The sequence below is a fragment of the Alnus glutinosa genome, chromosome 10 (assembly GCF_958979055.1).
Source record: "Alnus glutinosa chromosome 10, dhAlnGlut1.1, whole genome shotgun sequence".
In the NCBI taxonomy this organism is placed as follows: domain Eukaryota; kingdom Viridiplantae; phylum Streptophyta; class Magnoliopsida; order Fagales; family Betulaceae; genus Alnus; species Alnus glutinosa.
Window position 1 is genome coordinate 21,357,395 of NC_084895.1, and position 16,346 is coordinate 21,373,740.

The window sequence follows — 16,346 nt, forward strand, 5'->3', positions numbered from 1 at the left end:
TAATATCAAAGTACGTTTAAGATTTATTTCCCTTTTCTCTTTCTTACTTAACCACACATGAATGTAGAGACGGACCAAGGAGGGGCCGTACGGGTCATGGCTTCTATTAGGCCCAATTATTAAGTTTGGGCCTTGGCCCCTATTGACTTGGTTCTTGTGGCCATATTATAAAAATTCAAATTTTATTGTAAAAACTCAATATTAACCTCTTTACATCACGTTCGATACATGAAATGATTACTTTATTAGCAAAATGATAATTATTACTGGGAACAAGAGAAATGTGAAATAAAATATCTATTCCTATTACTTATAGTATTTGCATCCATGCACATTTTTTTTTTCAAGTACACATCCACGTACACTTGCATAAATCACGTCAAGCATGAAGCATGCAATATCTCTGAATCCACGGATCAAAATAGTTGGCAAGCTAGAAAAGCAAACAAAAGGGTATACAAGAATTTTTTTTCCAACTTTTTTGTTTTGTTTTTTTTTTTTTTTTGTTTTAATTTAAGTTTGCAGAAAAATAATTAATTGGTTTTTCAAAAAACCCATTCAATTCCACGAAGAAAAGCTATTTCTCTCATTTTTTTAAAAAAAATTTGTATTATTCTATGTACCAAACGGGCCCTGAAAATAAAATGGAGTCTTAAATTAGTCAATTAATCGTTTCACAATTAATATGAAATACATGCATTATCATATGTGTATCAGTGTATGTAACTTAATTTAGGCACCAAAACAACCAAAACTGAAGAACTTAAGATAAACCAATTAAAACAATCAAACGAGATCTTAAGTCAATTGATTGCATACTGCAATGTCTTTGAATTAATGTTGTTAGCTAACTATAGTAGTTTTTAGCTTCCAAGAAACAAGAAAAAAATAAATTAATTAAACAGCAAAAAAAAAATTGAAAAAAAGGAAACGTAGATCGACAATTGAGAGACGCCAAAAAAAAACTTAAAAAAAAAGTGCACACAAAAGAAGAGAAACTTCAGTACTACTGTGAGGATCTAGGAGTTATTATTTTTATATTTTGACGGCCGTTTTATAATAAATACTTCTGGTTTCGTCCCTTGTGCGTAAATGTGTTTGAGAATGCATGCATGCATGATATATACTTGACAGATAAATCTCTTTCTTTTCTTCGTGTTCAAACCAAGTGATTCACGCAGTTTAACCAGTTCTCTGTAGAGGTAGCACGAGTAAAATCAAGATTTCCCCTTATCTTCACATGTACAAAGCATGACTCTGTGAGCTACGGTTTCTCGAAACATGATGTTGCAAAGCATGGACATCACCACCTAAGCCAAACACACGTACTACAAAAACACCCAGGAAAACAAACATTTTGAAGTAATTATTTAACATCTGCAAGTCATAATGCGGAGGAGGCAGCTGATTCTCGTTGTATTGCCGTGTCTTTTTCTCTTCTTCTTCTTCCTCTACTTCTTCTTCGTCTTATTCAATGTCCGGGTAACATCCATTACACATGGTGATCATGATCAAACCCCTCTTCAGCGCAAACAATTTAGTCTCTTGATCGGAATCTTAACCCTCCCGGACAAGTACGAGCGCCGCCATTTCCTCCGCCTCGTCTATGGAATCCAATCGTCGCCCTTAGCCGACATCGATGTCAGGTTCGTCTTCTGCAACCTCACGAAACCCGAGCAGAGAGTACTCATAGCCTTAGAAATCCTACGTTTCAACGACATTATCATACTCAACTGCACCGAGAACATGAACAATGGCAAGACCTACACATATTTCTCTTCTCTCCCACGCATCCTTCCAAGGCGCTACAGCTATGTCATGAAGGCTGACGATGATGTTTTTGTCAGGCTTTCACCGTTGGCCTTGTCTCTTGAGACATTGCCTAGGTTAGACTTGTATTATGGATTTGTAATTCCATGCACGAGCATGAATCCCCACGTGGATTATATGTCGGGGATGGGGTTTTTGCTGTCTTGGGATCTCGTTGAATGGATTGGAAAGTCTGATATTCCTGGAAATGAGACGTATGGCCCTGAGGATAAATTGGTTGGGAAATGGCTGAAGATGGGGAATAAGGCGAAGAATCGATTCTCCAACAAGCCAGCCATGTATGACTACCCGGGAACAAATGGGAGATGCTCCCATGAGCTTATACCAGAAACTGTGGCGGTTCATCGATTGAAGAGGTGGGATCAATGGCTTCATGTACTTGAATTTTTCAATGTGACCAAAGAACTGATCAAGAACTCCAATTACCTCTATAATCTATGATGTATTTTCAAGAAATCGTATATATATATCATATGTGACATAATAAAACGTGTACGTGTCCAACAAAATTCAATATTGTGAAGGGTTTTCTTGGTTTAATTAGTATATTTTTCGGATGGTATTTTGATGGTAAATTGTGTTTGTGTAAATGTGTGAATGAAATTAGTGATCATATTATGGGTGAGTAATCAATCTCGCTCCAAATAAAGAATGAAAATGGTAAACAAAATTATATTAAAATAATAGAGAGCTGTTTTGAGATGTTCAGTCATTAGAATATTACAAACTAACATTAATGGACTATATATTCTCTCCTCTTTCTAGCTACCCACTTGGTCTATTCTTATAGACCTAATCTGTTGCAACCTTGATCCTAAGTTCCTAACAAAATAACCGTTGTTTTCTAACAATCTGATGCAGAATGATATAGTGGGTTCACAATAACAAACAACAATAAAATCACAACTTATGTTATAGTATGACTTGTATTTCTCAAGTCATATGGTGGCATGGGACCCATTAACATTAGAAGATCATGACATTTTCTATTGATGAGTCATGTGATGTAGTCCTAGTTGCTTTTGGAATCATTTTCTTTGTAAGAGTGGTATTAGGATTTGAACTTTGACTCCTTCTCCAAGTCCAAGTTGGATTAGGAGTGGTTTTGCTCCTTATATATATATATATATAAATGGAGTGATGCTCAACATATTGTTAGATAAACCAAATTAAGGCAAAATGATTTCTTTGTTCTCTTATAGCTTATTGTGCTAAAGCACTTAAAAGAAAAAATAGAGTTTTCTTTTGTTATTCTCCTTTGTATGAGAGTGAAATTTGAATTTTAGGTTTCAAGTGATTTTTTCATTGTAACCATCTTCATAGTGAATTTTTTTATGGTTGTTTCCGCCAGTGAACTTACCTCACATTGATAGAACCACTTAAATCTTGATATCTGTTATAATTGATTTAATTTAACTTGGTGTCTTTTTATTTTTTCACATTTCACGTTTCTTGAAAAATAGGATAAATTTTGATGTAGCGGAAGACTAAGGTAACCAATCAAATAGCAGCGTCTTTGATTTTGCAAGGAGAAGCGTTTTCGTCTTCTACCCCAAAAAATAAACAAGCCAGTAGGCTAAAAGAAAAATAAAACTCCGCAGAGTTTTGAGAGAAATTCTCTGATTTGATAATATTCAGTTGTGTCCGATTACGTAGTAGGCAAGCCTATTTATACAAGAAAATACTTGTAGAGAAAGTAACTCTAGTAAGGAAAATAAAACAAATCTATCCCTAGTAAGGAAATAAATAAAGTCTTAATCCTAAAAGAAAAAAATAAATAAAGCAACTAGCAAATCTAATCCTAGTAGGTAAAAGGAAATAAACAAAGTCTTAATCCTAAAATGAAAGAAATAAATAAGATCCTAGTAGGTAAAGAAAATAAAGTCCTAATCCTAAAAGAAAAGAAATAAAGTCTTCTAGGGACTGCACATCAAAGGGACCTTTTAGGAACTACTAGGAATTCTCGTGCTGCATCAAATTTTCGAACACATATATGCAAGAAAGTCCTTGGTCCGAGCCGCCTCACGCTTAATTTTCTTCTAGGAATTAATCTCGTGCTACATCAAAATCAAATTTTCAAACACATGCAAGAAAGTCCTTGGTCGATCAGAGCCGCCTCACGCTTAATTTTCCTTGTCGGCGGCTTCTATATGCTGTCATTAAGTGAGAATGGAAAGGATGATAAACATTCAAAGCGCAGATCAGGGCCACGAAAGAAGTCAGTGGACGACTAGCTAATCAGCAATTAAGTTCGCTAGTTAGAGAAATTGTGCAAGCGATTTCCAAAATGTCTTTAACATAATTGAATGTCGATCTTTACGTTAGTTAGAATGGTCAAAGAAAGAACACAACTGTCTTTCCGTGTGCCTTGAAAAAGCTCAACATGCAGTATTCTAGTCAATGAAATTATTTCACCACTGGACTTGCAATTTGGGCAAACTTGACGTGTACAGTGCTATTTATAAAAGGTGTGCGTTAAGGACTAGTTCACAACTTTTTTTCTTCTGGTTTGGCATATCAAACAAGAACCATGCCATATCATCTCCTCTTCACCTTGTTTCTCTTTGGCATTTTCGCTGCAAATCATGCCTGCAACCAAATAGACCGCCACTCTCTCTCGTCCTTAGCCTTCAACAATATGTCTTCTCCTCCACTAAATTGGTCTTCCATTGACTGTTGCCAGTGGGAAGGCATTTCTTGTGATCATGATCATCAAGTCACTCATATTTGGTTACCTTCTAAAGGCCTCATTGGGAGTATATCTCCTTTTCTTGGAAACCTCACACAGCTCTCACATCTCAATCTCTCTCACAATTCACTTTTGGGTCCTCTCCCCAAAGGATTGTTTTCGTCCTTGAATCAACTCAGGGTCCTTGATTTGAGCTACAACCATCTATTTGGAGATCCATCTGGCTGGCCTGCCTCCATTCAAATTCTTGACATATCTAGCAATCAGTTCAGCGAGACAATCCAATCTTCTTTCTTTCAAAAAGCATGGCGGTTGACCGAGCTCAATGTCAGCAACAATAGTTTCATTGGCCCTATTCCTTCATTTCCTTGCATCAATTCTTCTTTGGTCAAGCTCCTCGATTTCTCTCATAATAATCACAGTGGCCATATTCCTAGTGGACTTGGGGCATGTTCCAAGCTAAAAGTTTTCCGGGCAGGTTTTAACTCTCTTTTAGGACCCGTTCCTGATGATATATACAATGCGACAGGATTAGAAGAAATCTCCCTACCTTTCAATGATCTCTCAGGACCTATTAATAGTGATATCGTGAACCTTGTCAAACTCACCAACCTTGAGTTATATCGCAATAAATTTAGTGGCAAGCTCCCCGTGGATATCGGGAAGCTCTCCCAATTGAAGCACCTGCTCCTTGATGCGAACTCCTTAACAGGTTCTCTGCCCCCATCTTTGATGAATTGCACAAATCTCGTACAATTGATTTTACGGTTCAATTTTCTTGAAGGAGACATCTCTACCTTCAATTTCTCAACTCTTCATCAACTTACTAAAATTGATTTGGGGTGGAATTACTTTTCCGGTAACTTTCCAGTTAGCCTTTCCTCATGCAAGTCCTTAATAGCAATTCGACTTACCAGCAACCGACTAAAGGGACAAATCCCGCTTGAGGTGGTTCAATTGAAATTCTTATCCTTCCTTGCACTTGCTGGCAATAGGCTAATCAATATCACAAATGCAATTAAGATTTTGATGCGTTGCAAGGCACTCACCATAGTCCTCATTGGAGGAAGTTTTCTACATGAGGCAATGCCTGGTGACGATGATATAGCTGGTTCTTCCGTATTCGAAAATGTTCGAGTTTTGAGTCTTAGTATGTGCCAACTGAGTGGTCAACTACCTATATGGCTAACTAAGCTTAAGAAGCTAGAAGTCCTAAGTGTTAATGACAATCTTATTACAGGTTCAATTCCTGGATGGTTGTCGACTCTTCCAAGGCTCTTTTTTTTAGACTTATCTAATAACCTCATTTCAGGTGAATTCCCAAAGAAACTTTGTGCATTGCCAGGATTAATGTCACCAAAGGCTCTAGTAGACAACAATAAATTGGATTTACCATTTTTTTCTTTCACAGCAATTACTCTCCAGTACAATTTTCTCTCGAACGTGAGACCAACAATTTCTGTTGCAAACAACAGTCTTAGTGGTAACATCCCCGTTGAGATTGGCAGATTGAAGATGCTTCGTAGTTTGGTTCTCAGTCATAACAACTTCTCAGGCAACATTCCAGATCAATTATCTGAGCTCACAAACTTGGAACCATTATACCTCTCTGAAAATCAGTTGTCCGGTGAAATTCCAGCATCACTAAGTAGTCTACATTTCTTGAGTAGCTTTAGTGTTGCAAACAACAATTTGCATGGACCAATACCATCAGGTACTCAGCTCCAGAGCTTTGATGCGTCTGCATACGAGGGCAACCTTGAACTTTGTGGCCTCCCACTTCCACATGAGTGTGTCTATAGTGTTAACAACAATGAAGATATTCGGGATGAGGACAATGGGCATAGAATCCCATGGTTTTCAATTACTGTGGTTCTTGGCTTCATTACAGGCTTTTGGGGGGTTTGTGGTCCATTGGTTTTTAGTTATAAGTGGAGAGTTGCATATTTTCAATTTATGGACCACGTAAAAGATAAGTGTATAATCTTATTCTTTAAAATTGCATATTGCTCGCTCTAGAGTGTATCATCAATTTGGCTTCTCAAGTTTAGATTTGAATAATCTAATGTTTTGTTAGTTTTCATATTTTCAATTTACGTTCAATGTGAGGTGAGAGTCAATGTACATTACAATTAGAAAAAATGGAGAAGATTTTCAAATTTGTTGCTGTGAGAGTCAAGTGAGTGATCATGATATATATACTTTGATAGCTATTCCATCCACAATATAATGAAATCTCACTACAAAAAAAAAAAAGGTCATTTTTGTCGCCGCTAATGCGGTTGCCGCAGATACTCCGCCTCTAACGATCAATAGCGGCCACCCAACATGTTGCCGCTATTGAGTGCGGTGACTTTTGTCGCTGCTAAAACTATTTCTTTTTTTTTGTCACCGTTAAGCGTTTTTTTAACCAAAGCCATATGTCGCCGCTATTGAGTGACCAATAGCAGGGTTGTAACACCCCGTATTTTAAGATGTTAAATAAAATATCTTAAAATATGATTTAAAATTTAATAATAAGGTAAAAAAATAAATATGAATATTTATGAAAATAAATATTCCTTTATTAAGGACCCTTTATAATTTCAGTTCAAACGAACCTTAAACTTTGAAATAATGGAAACAAGGTCAAACGAACTCTGTTTTGATTGATTCAAAAACCAAAGCGCTCGTCTCAAAGTCCTCTAGCTACCCTCAAAATTTCATAATTTTTGAACTCCATTTAGGGTGTGAAAACACCCGTGAAAGCATAGTACCCTGATTTGGACGAAAATTCAGATATATATATATATATCTCATGGGCGATCAGTAACCTTCTTTCTATGAATTTCTCTAATATTTGAATCTTTTTGGGTTTCTAATGTGTCAAATCATGCTTATTTGTTAGAGTGGAGGTTGAAGTATCAATTCTCACTTTGCAGTTAGCTATGTGGCTGAAAGACAAACTAGTTACCTTTCTATCTCTCTTACTTTTATTACTAAAAATATGACTTAGAGAAGAGTAGAGGAATTCTTCACTTTTCTTATATAAAAACATCTTACAAAACCCATATATATAGGCGTACAAAAAACAAGCGACCAAAGCTTTTTCTACTTCTTTATTACAATCAATTAATACCAATAACTCTTCTAATTTAAGACTTCAAATGAAGAGAACTTAAGTCATCAATAAACTAAATGCCTTTATTAAAAGAACTCTTAACTAACTTCTTTATTGAATATATCCTTCTTACGTTTTGGATTTGTTGAGTTTCCAACATGCCCCCTCAAACCAAAGCTGTCCTCATGCGCGCCAAGCATGTCTCTTAGCCTCATGAAAATTGCACCTGCTAATGGCTTAGTAAATATATCTGCTACTTGTTCAGTGGTGTGGCAATATTGGAGTTCGATTGTCTTCCCCTTCACATGGTCTCTAAGAAAGTGGAACCTAGTGTCAATGTGTTTGCTCCTCCCATGTTGTACTGGATTCTTCGTTAGCTTTATTGCATTTTGGTTATCCACATAATTCACAGTTGGCTCTTCTTATGTATGTACTAGTTCCTTCAAAAGATTCCTTTGCCATAGAGCTTCACAAACCGTAGACGAAGCTGCCATATACTCCGCCTCATAGGTAGACAAGGCTACAATTGCTTATTTTTTGGATGTATAAGAAAATGCTGTAGAACTCAAATAGAACACATAGCCAGTAGTACTTTTCCTCTCATCTTGGTCACATCCCCAATCACTGTCCGAGTAACCAACTAATTTTGCTTCATCACCATACGCATAGAATAAACCAAGATTCATAGTACTTTTGATGCACTTTAAAATCCTTTTTGCAGCTAACCAATGAGTCTGCATTGGTCTCTCCATGTATCGACTCACAAGTCCAACTCCATAGACAATATTTGGCCATGTGATAATCAAGTATCTCAGACTTCCAACCAAACTCTTGTAAAGAGTTGGCTCAATAACTCGACCATCTCATTCTTTTGACAACTTTATGCTTGTTTCAACTGGGGTACTCACAGCGTTGCATCTTTCCATCTTGAATTTCTCTAAAATTTCCTTCATGTACTTCTTTTGAGATATGAAAATTCCATCATGTTGTTGCTTCACTTCAATGCCAAGGAAATAGGACATCAACCCGTTGTCTGTTATCTCAAACTCCCTAAACATTGATTGCTTGAATTCCTTGAACATTTCACTACTATTTCCTGTGTATAACAGATCGTCAACATATAGGCAAATAATTAGAAATTCACCTCAATGGCTTTTCTTCATATAAACAACATGCATATATGGACATTTGGTGAAGCCGTTCTGATGAAGGTAATTATCGATAAGTGCATTCGAAGCTCTTGGTGCCTGCTTTAAGCCATATATCGCCTTTTTAAGGTGGTACACCTTACTTTCTTTTCCTTCCATTATGAAGCCTTCCGGTTGCTGTATGTACACTTCTTCTTCAAGGATGCCATTAAGAAAAGCTGACTTAACATCAAGTTGGTATATCTTCCAATTGTGATGAGCGGCAAGTGCGATCAACAGTCTCACTGTGTCAAGTCTCACAACTGGTGCAAAGACCTCTTCATAGTCGATGCCGTACTTTTGTTTGTAGCCTTTAGCTACTAGTCTTGCCTTGTATCAAGAAACTTCACCTTCTGCAGTGCGTTTGATCTTGTACACTCACTTGACACCAATAGCCTTTTGGTTCGACCGGAGTGTTGTCAACTCCCAAGTGTTATTCTTGTGAATAGCATGTATCTCCTCTTCCATTGCCGATCGCCAACAATCTTCTTCTACGGCTTCTTGGAATGTGGGAGGCTCATGATCAGTATATAGGCAGAAAAGATTAGTCTCTCCATCTTCTGTCTGCTCATAGATTTTCCTTAGACTTCTCATCTTAATTGCACTTTGATTTGTGGAGGATCTGCTGCCGCTATCTCCCATAGAAGGTGTAGAGTCTCTATGTGTTGGAGACGGTGTGGTAGGCTAAGAAGATGGTGGGATGCTTGGTGGAGGTTCTGTTGAGAGCACATCAGGCTCCTCCAACACTTGTTGTTCTTTGGCCTTGTATTCATCGCTTCAGCTCCACACACTTTCTTCCTCAAATATAACATCTCTACTAACCACTAATTTTTTTGGTTAGTGGGTTGTAGAACTTGTATGAGTTCGACTTTTCACTATATCCGAGGAAGATACATTTCTCACCACGATCATCAAGCTTCTTCCTTTTGGATTTGGGAACTTGAGAATATGGAAGACACCCAAAGATTCTAAGGTGTGCAACACTTGGCTTGTAATTGCTCCACGCCTCTTGAGATGTCATATTCTCGACACTTTTGGTAGGACATCGATTGAGTAGATAAGTTGAGCATGCCACAACTTCTGCCCAGAATTGTTTTGGCAGTCCTTTCTCCTTGAGCATGGTTCTAGTCATATTGAGAATGGTACGATTCTTCCTCTCTGCAATCCCGTTTTCCTGTGGTGTGTAAGCAACAGTAAACTAATGCTTTAATCCTTGTTCCCCGTAATAATTGTCAAATTCTTTTAAGGTGTATTCACCACCTCGATCTGAGCGAAAAGTTACAAGCTTGTGACCACTTTGATTTTCAACAAGAGCTTTAAAGTTCTTGAATACAGTAAAGACAACTGACTTTTCTTTAAGAAAATAAACCCAAAGTTTTTTGCTAAAGTCATCAATAAATGTAATAAAGTATCTATTACCTCCTAATGACATGGGCTCTATTGGTCCACATATGTCAGTATGAACCAGCTGCAATGGTGACGATGCTCTCCAAGATTTGCTGTTGGGAAAAGAAAGTAGTGCTTGTTTGCCAAGTATGCATTCTTCACAAACATTGCACGGTGGCTTGATCACTGGTAACCCATGCAACATGCCAGATGAAGATAGTAGCTTTATGCCGCTGAAATGTAGATGACCAAACCGAAGATGCCACTTCCATGACTCACTTTCTTTGAGTCCATAAAAGCACTTCTTGGATTTTATGTTAAGATGTAATGGGAACATGCAATTATTAGCCATTGGAACATGAGCCACAATTCCTCCAAGTGTATCTCTCAAAATGAAAGAGTTCTCCATATGTATGGTGTACCTCTTCTCGAGCAGCTGCCCAATGCTAAGAATATTGCTTTTCATATTAAGCACATAATAAACATCAGAAATGTACCATTTCTTACCATCATTTTGACAAATTTTTATCTTCCCTTTGCCTTCAACTGATAATTTGGAGGAGTCCCCCAAGTTCACATTTTCGTGAACTCCTTTTGTGAGTTCTACGAACAAATCTTTCTTCCCACACATGTGATTATTTGCACTAGAATTGAGGTACAAACCTCATCTATTGAATTTGAATCATCATGAGCGAGAAGGAAAATAGAATCACTACGAACCTCATTTATTGCTTCTGCAACATTGGCTCGTTCATCATCTTTGTGCCAACAATCCGATGCATAGTGTCCAAACTTCTTGCAGTTGTAGCATTGGATATTCTTCGAGTTTCCACGTTCATATGTGGATCTTCCTCTTCCTCGGTAGCCTCCTCGTCCCCGACCTTTGAAGCTTTGAGTCTCCTGCTGACTTTGACGTGGTTGTTGAGAAATACCATGTCCCCGGCCTCTACGACGACCACGGTTGGAGCTGAATTTGCCTTGATCATTTAGAGTCAATTTTGACTCTAGTGCTTGTTCTAATACACCAGAATTAGCATTCTTCTGCATCATTTGCTCATGTACTTGTAATGAACCCAACAACTCTTCAATTGTAAGATTCTCCAAGTCCTTAGACTCTTCGATAGCTACAACTACATGCTCAAATTTAGAGGAAATGGATCGAAGTACCTTTTTCTATGACTTGGATGTCATCGAGCTTCTCATTGTTTCTTTTCAAACCATTCACGATTACCAACAATCGTGAAAAATAATCGGACATTGACTCTCCATCTTTCATGTGAAGAGCCTTGAACTCGCCTCGTAATGTTTGGAGACGGACTCGTCTCACCCGTTCATCTCCTTTAAAGATGGAAGCTAGAATCTCCCATGCTTGTTTACTTGTCGTTGCTTCAGCAACTTTCTCGAAGGTAGGCTCGTCCAACCCTTGATAGAGTAGAAACAATGCCTTTTTATCCTTCTTCCTCTGCTCCTTAAGAGCCTTCTTCTCATCAGCTGTGTATTCAGCTTCTTCCTCCTTGGTGGGTTCCGTAAATCCATCGGTTATGACTTCCCACAGATCTTGAAACCCAAACAAGACTCTCATTTGAATAGACCATGACCCATAGTTATCTTTTGATAATCTAGGGATTTGTTGCTAGACCACGTTGGAACCCATTTCTAGAATGGAAGAAAAGTGGGAATTGGCGGAACGCACAGGGCTCTGATACCAATTTGAAAGACAAACTAGTTTACTAACTAGTTACCTTTCTATCTCTCTTTCACTCTCTCTTACTTTTATTACTAAAAGTATGACTTAGAGAAGAGTAGAGAAAATAGAGAAGAGTAGAGGAATTCTTCTTCACTTTTCTTATATAAAAACATCTTACAAAACCTATATATATAGGCATACAAAAAACAAGCAACCAAAACTTTTTCTACTTCTTCGTTATTACAATAAATTAACACTAATAATTCTTCTAATTTAAGACTTCAGTTGAAGAGAACTTAAGACATCAATAAACTAAATGCCTTTATTAAAAGAACTCTTAACTAGCTTCTTTATTAAATATCTTTCTTACGTTTTGGATTTGTTGAGTTCCCAACAGTGGCTAGGCTGGAAGATGGCACTATGTTTGAGAAAAAAGGAATTGATGGAGATCAGCAGCCTTTGGGGTTTATAACTGATCGATGAAGGTCAGTTTTATTCCTAAACTTTATTGATATCCTCTTTATCTTATACATATTGTTTGTTAGATTGTTAAAAAGCAGCTTTGATTAGATTTTACCTTGCTATCTTTAGAACAAGTAATTGCTGGTCTAGACCGAGAAGTGGCAACAATGAAGAAGGGAGAGCGGGCGATACTGACAATAAATCCTGATTTTGGATTTTGATCAGTGAAGTAAGGCTGAATCTTGCTGTAATTCCACCATCTTCAAATGTAGTCTATGAAGTTGAAGTGTTAGATTTTTTGAAGGCAACAATCATTTTGATCAAATTGTACAGATTTAACAATGAGATATTCCTATCTTTCTGAATTTTTCATAAAATTATCATTACATGGTAGGACAATCTGATAGAGAGAACTAAGCATATGTACTGGTGGAAGAATTAACAATTAAAGGAGATGTATAAAAGAGATTATGGATGACATGAAAATTGATAAGCAAATTAAAGCAACATGGGCTGGTCTTTGCTGGTGTTGTTTGTACAAAATGTGGCCATTAAGATGCAATGAATGAGATCCCTGAAGTTAGGCAATTCAAAATATTTGAATCATTAAGTTGACAATAGTCTTCGGTAAATAAAGGCATTGGTGATCAAAAGTTTTCTAATCATCGTGCAATGTTTGGCTTGCATCATGGGAGTGCTTAAAGAAGGCTAGAAAGTTAAAAGTGAGAAAAAAGATCGATGTGTTTGCTGATGGAACTTGAACGTTTTTCCCCGCTACTGAATTGCTATGCATGATTCTTAGTGGTTAATAAAGTTTTAACTTCTTTATTTAACTGTCACTAATACATTATCCCCACAACTACAATCACATTACCACGTTCACTGTTTAGGCAACATTTAAAGCAACTCCACATTGCAACTGATTCTTAGTGGCTAATGGTTTTGAATTTTTCATTTTGATGAATGAATTTCTTTATTTGTCATTTTTCTTGGGCTATGCTGGCTGTGATTCCTTAAGTTAGTCTTGCGGCTAGCTGTGATCCGTTAAGTAGTCTTGTGGATTATTCACACAACATTCACTGTAATTGTCTTTTGTATAGAAGCATAAACATAAGAGAGCATCTTGAATAAGTGTAAGCTTCTATACACAAAGAAACACTTGAAATAGAAAATAACCACAAAGGCATGGCAAATAAAGCATCTCTCTATGATTCCTAGCATTTTATTTTATTTGAAAACTCTCAAGATGGCAAGATCATGGACACAAAATGACAGATAACCTCCTCAAATGCAAACTTCAAATAAAGCAAGGCAGAAATTATGAAAACTTGAACCTTTCTTTTCAGGGAAAAGAAAGGAAACTTAACCAAAATGGACATAAGATGACACTGCCCATAGAAACAAAGCCAAATTCAATATGTGATGGAAGGCTTCAGTGAAAAAAACAAATAAATGCCCTAGACAGCTGACAGAAGTCTCTGCATTATAAAACATACCGTGCAGCATACTTGGAGAAATGTTTCCCAGGTTGCCGTTGACTCAAAGTGTGCAAATCACCCCCTGGACAATATTCCATGACCAAACAGGAGAATCTGTCAGTCTCAAAATGAGTATATAAAGTTGGAAGAAATGGACGATCCAACTGCTGCAAAATCTCCCTTTCTGTCTGAGCCCTAGTCAATTTCTTCCTGCTGGCAAGGGATTCCTTGTCCATCACTTTCATTGCAAAATAACAACGAGTCCCACTCAGCTCTGAGAGATACACACTGCCAATGTCACCAGAACCAAGCCTCTTGAGCAATTTAAAATGACTCATGCCCAAAAATCCGTCCCTTGCTTGGATGGCAAGAATAGCCTTCCACCGAGGATCATTTCCTTTATGAGGCTTATTAGCACTCCAGTAATGTTGCTCCAATTACTATCATCACTAAGGCCACTACCATCACTTGCTCGACTAACGCTAGTTTTTGCACTCTCAAGTGAATCCCCTCTAACACTCCCTTTTGTACTCTCACAGTTCCTCTCCATACTAAGCATTCCATCACTAGTGATTGCATCACTCCTATATGTACTGGCACAGCTATTGACAACACTCATAGCCGTCACGCCAGTACTATCAATGCTACTATGTGGACTTACATCATGGCTTGGAGGCAAAGAAGCATCCCAAACACATTCCTTCTCATCAGAATCAGGGGGGAGGAGAGAGTTTTCTGTATTTTGTGATGCACGAGGAACTGCAAATGGTGAAGACAACCTACCCACGTCATTTGGTTCTTCAACCAAACTTTCAGCAGGTGAAAGAACAGCTGAGCTTGGTTTCTTAGGCAGAACCCGGATTGAAAGATCTTCTAGAAAAGGACTCTTCATAGACATGCTTCTCATTAAGCATCCAGCCTCGGATTTTTTTTGTCATTAGATCTGTATCAACAGGTTCACGAGGATGACTAGCCCCAGAAAAACAACTAGGACCACCTTCCTCAAATGGATTCACACTGCCCTTAATGTAACAACACCAGGCATAAGTTCTTCATCTTCAGGCAAAGAGGCTGTTCCTTTCCACGTTCTTACAGGCACAGGTGAGTCTGCATCTTGAGAGCCCCTTGTGTCAGACCTACCCAAATCTTCTCTTACCAAAACCATATGCATCTTTGATGTCTGACCCCACTTCTATAACCGAAGCCATGCATGCATTCGATAACTGACCCAACTCTCATACTGAGACTGTACGCACATCTGATACCTCTCGGATATTTGATAGCTGACCTACCTCACGTGCATTTGATAGCTGACCGAATTCTCTTACTGAGGTCATATGTGCATTTGAGATCTCAATGGCAATTGGCACTTTCCCAGTAAATGCCTTTGATTCTGGGACCCTAGCCATGTCCTCCAACCGTATATTGTCACATAGAAAATCTTTTAGTCAAATAACTCTGCAAATACAAATGAGATTTAATTCAGTGCGTGCTTAAATTCTTTACTTAGATTTTACTGAGTACTCCAATAAACAGTATAAATCTAGAAAAATCTTTTAGTCAAATAACTCTGCAAATGCGAATGATCCAATATATATATATATATATATATATATATATATATATATATATATATATATTAATTTTTCTCAAGAGGCCATTTCGAGGCGTTTTTGAGCCGGCTCAAACATGTTTGAGCCATTTTGGTTAAAACAACTCCAATTATTTGGAGTCATTTTGGACCAAAACGGCTAAAACCGGGTTTTAATACTCCATAGGTTAAAACGGCTAAAAATAAATAAACAGCTCAAAACGTTTTAAGCTATTTTTAAGCCTTAAAGCGGCTAAAAAACTTGGTTTTTTTTTTTTTTTTTTTTTTTTTTTTTTAGTGACACTCACGCACAAATAGAGGGATTATATATATTTAGGTTCAGACCCCACCTTCGTCTAGAGAAGTAAAAGCGGTTCTCCTAACAACTATTTTAATATAAAAAACTTTATATTTCATCCTCACAAAAGTTGATGGGAAGCTGTGCAAGAGATCTAATTACAACTTTGAGAAAACAGTTTACAATCTAGTTACAAATGATCCCATCCAGCAATAAGATTGAGGAGGGTCGTCAACATAACTGCTATCTAAACTTTTCTCTGAAAAATAAACGTTAGATTTCAGGATCTCTCTCCGTAGTCCATAATTGTGCGTTAGAACAGAGCCAGCTAGTAAAGTGATGGTAATGGCAGCAAAAGTGAACTGGAAGTAGATCGACGAGCGTGGCCATGGGATAAAAAGGCCGCTCAATGAACTCGTCGGAGCCGTTATCAGTGTTCTTGAGGATCGGATGCGGTTTCTTGTGCTGCATGCATGCATGCTACGGGTTGACGCAAATTTGCTTGTGTCGGTGCGTGTGTTGACTGTTATATATAGTGATGTCGGTTTTGGTGTTTGGGTGGGAGCATCGATGAAGAAAAGGAGCTGCAGGAAGCAATTTTGATCTAAACAGTTGTAAAAGCTCCTCTTCGATCGACC

The 16,346-nt window shown here is 37.6% G+C and overlaps 2 protein-coding genes and 1 pseudogene across 2 annotated transcripts; 2 read left to right on the top strand and 1 right to left on the bottom strand.

The window, feature by feature from the left end:
- Nucleotides 1-1,389: 1,389 nt before the first annotated feature.
- On the top strand, nt 1,390-2,271 carry LOC133879194 (uncharacterized). The gene has a single exon (XM_062317729.1). It carries the CDS (start codon nt 1,390-1,392, stop codon nt 2,269-2,271), a length of 882 nt encoding a protein of 293 aa, XP_062173713.1.
- A 2,058-nt stretch (nt 2,272-4,329) lies between these two features.
- Nucleotides 4,330-6,538, top strand: LOC133879195 (receptor-like protein 2). The gene has a single exon (XM_062317730.1). The coding sequence runs from the start codon at nt 4,361-4,363 to the stop codon at nt 6,536-6,538; it is 2,178 nt and encodes a 725-aa protein (XP_062173714.1). The 5' UTR covers nt 4,330-4,360.
- A 7,056-nt stretch (nt 6,539-13,594) lies between these two features.
- LOC133880115 (serine/threonine-protein kinase D6PKL2-like) lies at nt 13,595-15,272 on the bottom strand (annotated as a pseudogene).
- Nucleotides 15,273-16,346: the final 1,074 nt, after the last annotated feature.

What these genes read in the sequence shown, in the direction of transcription:
- LOC133879194 (XM_062317729.1), top strand. Translation starts at nt 1,390, where the DNA reads ATGCGGAGGAGGCAGCTGATTCTCGTTGTATTGCCGTGTCTTTTTCTC.
- LOC133879195 (XM_062317730.1), top strand. Translation starts at nt 4,361, where the DNA reads ATGCCATATCATCTCCTCTTCACCTTGTTTCTCTTTGGCATTTTCGCT.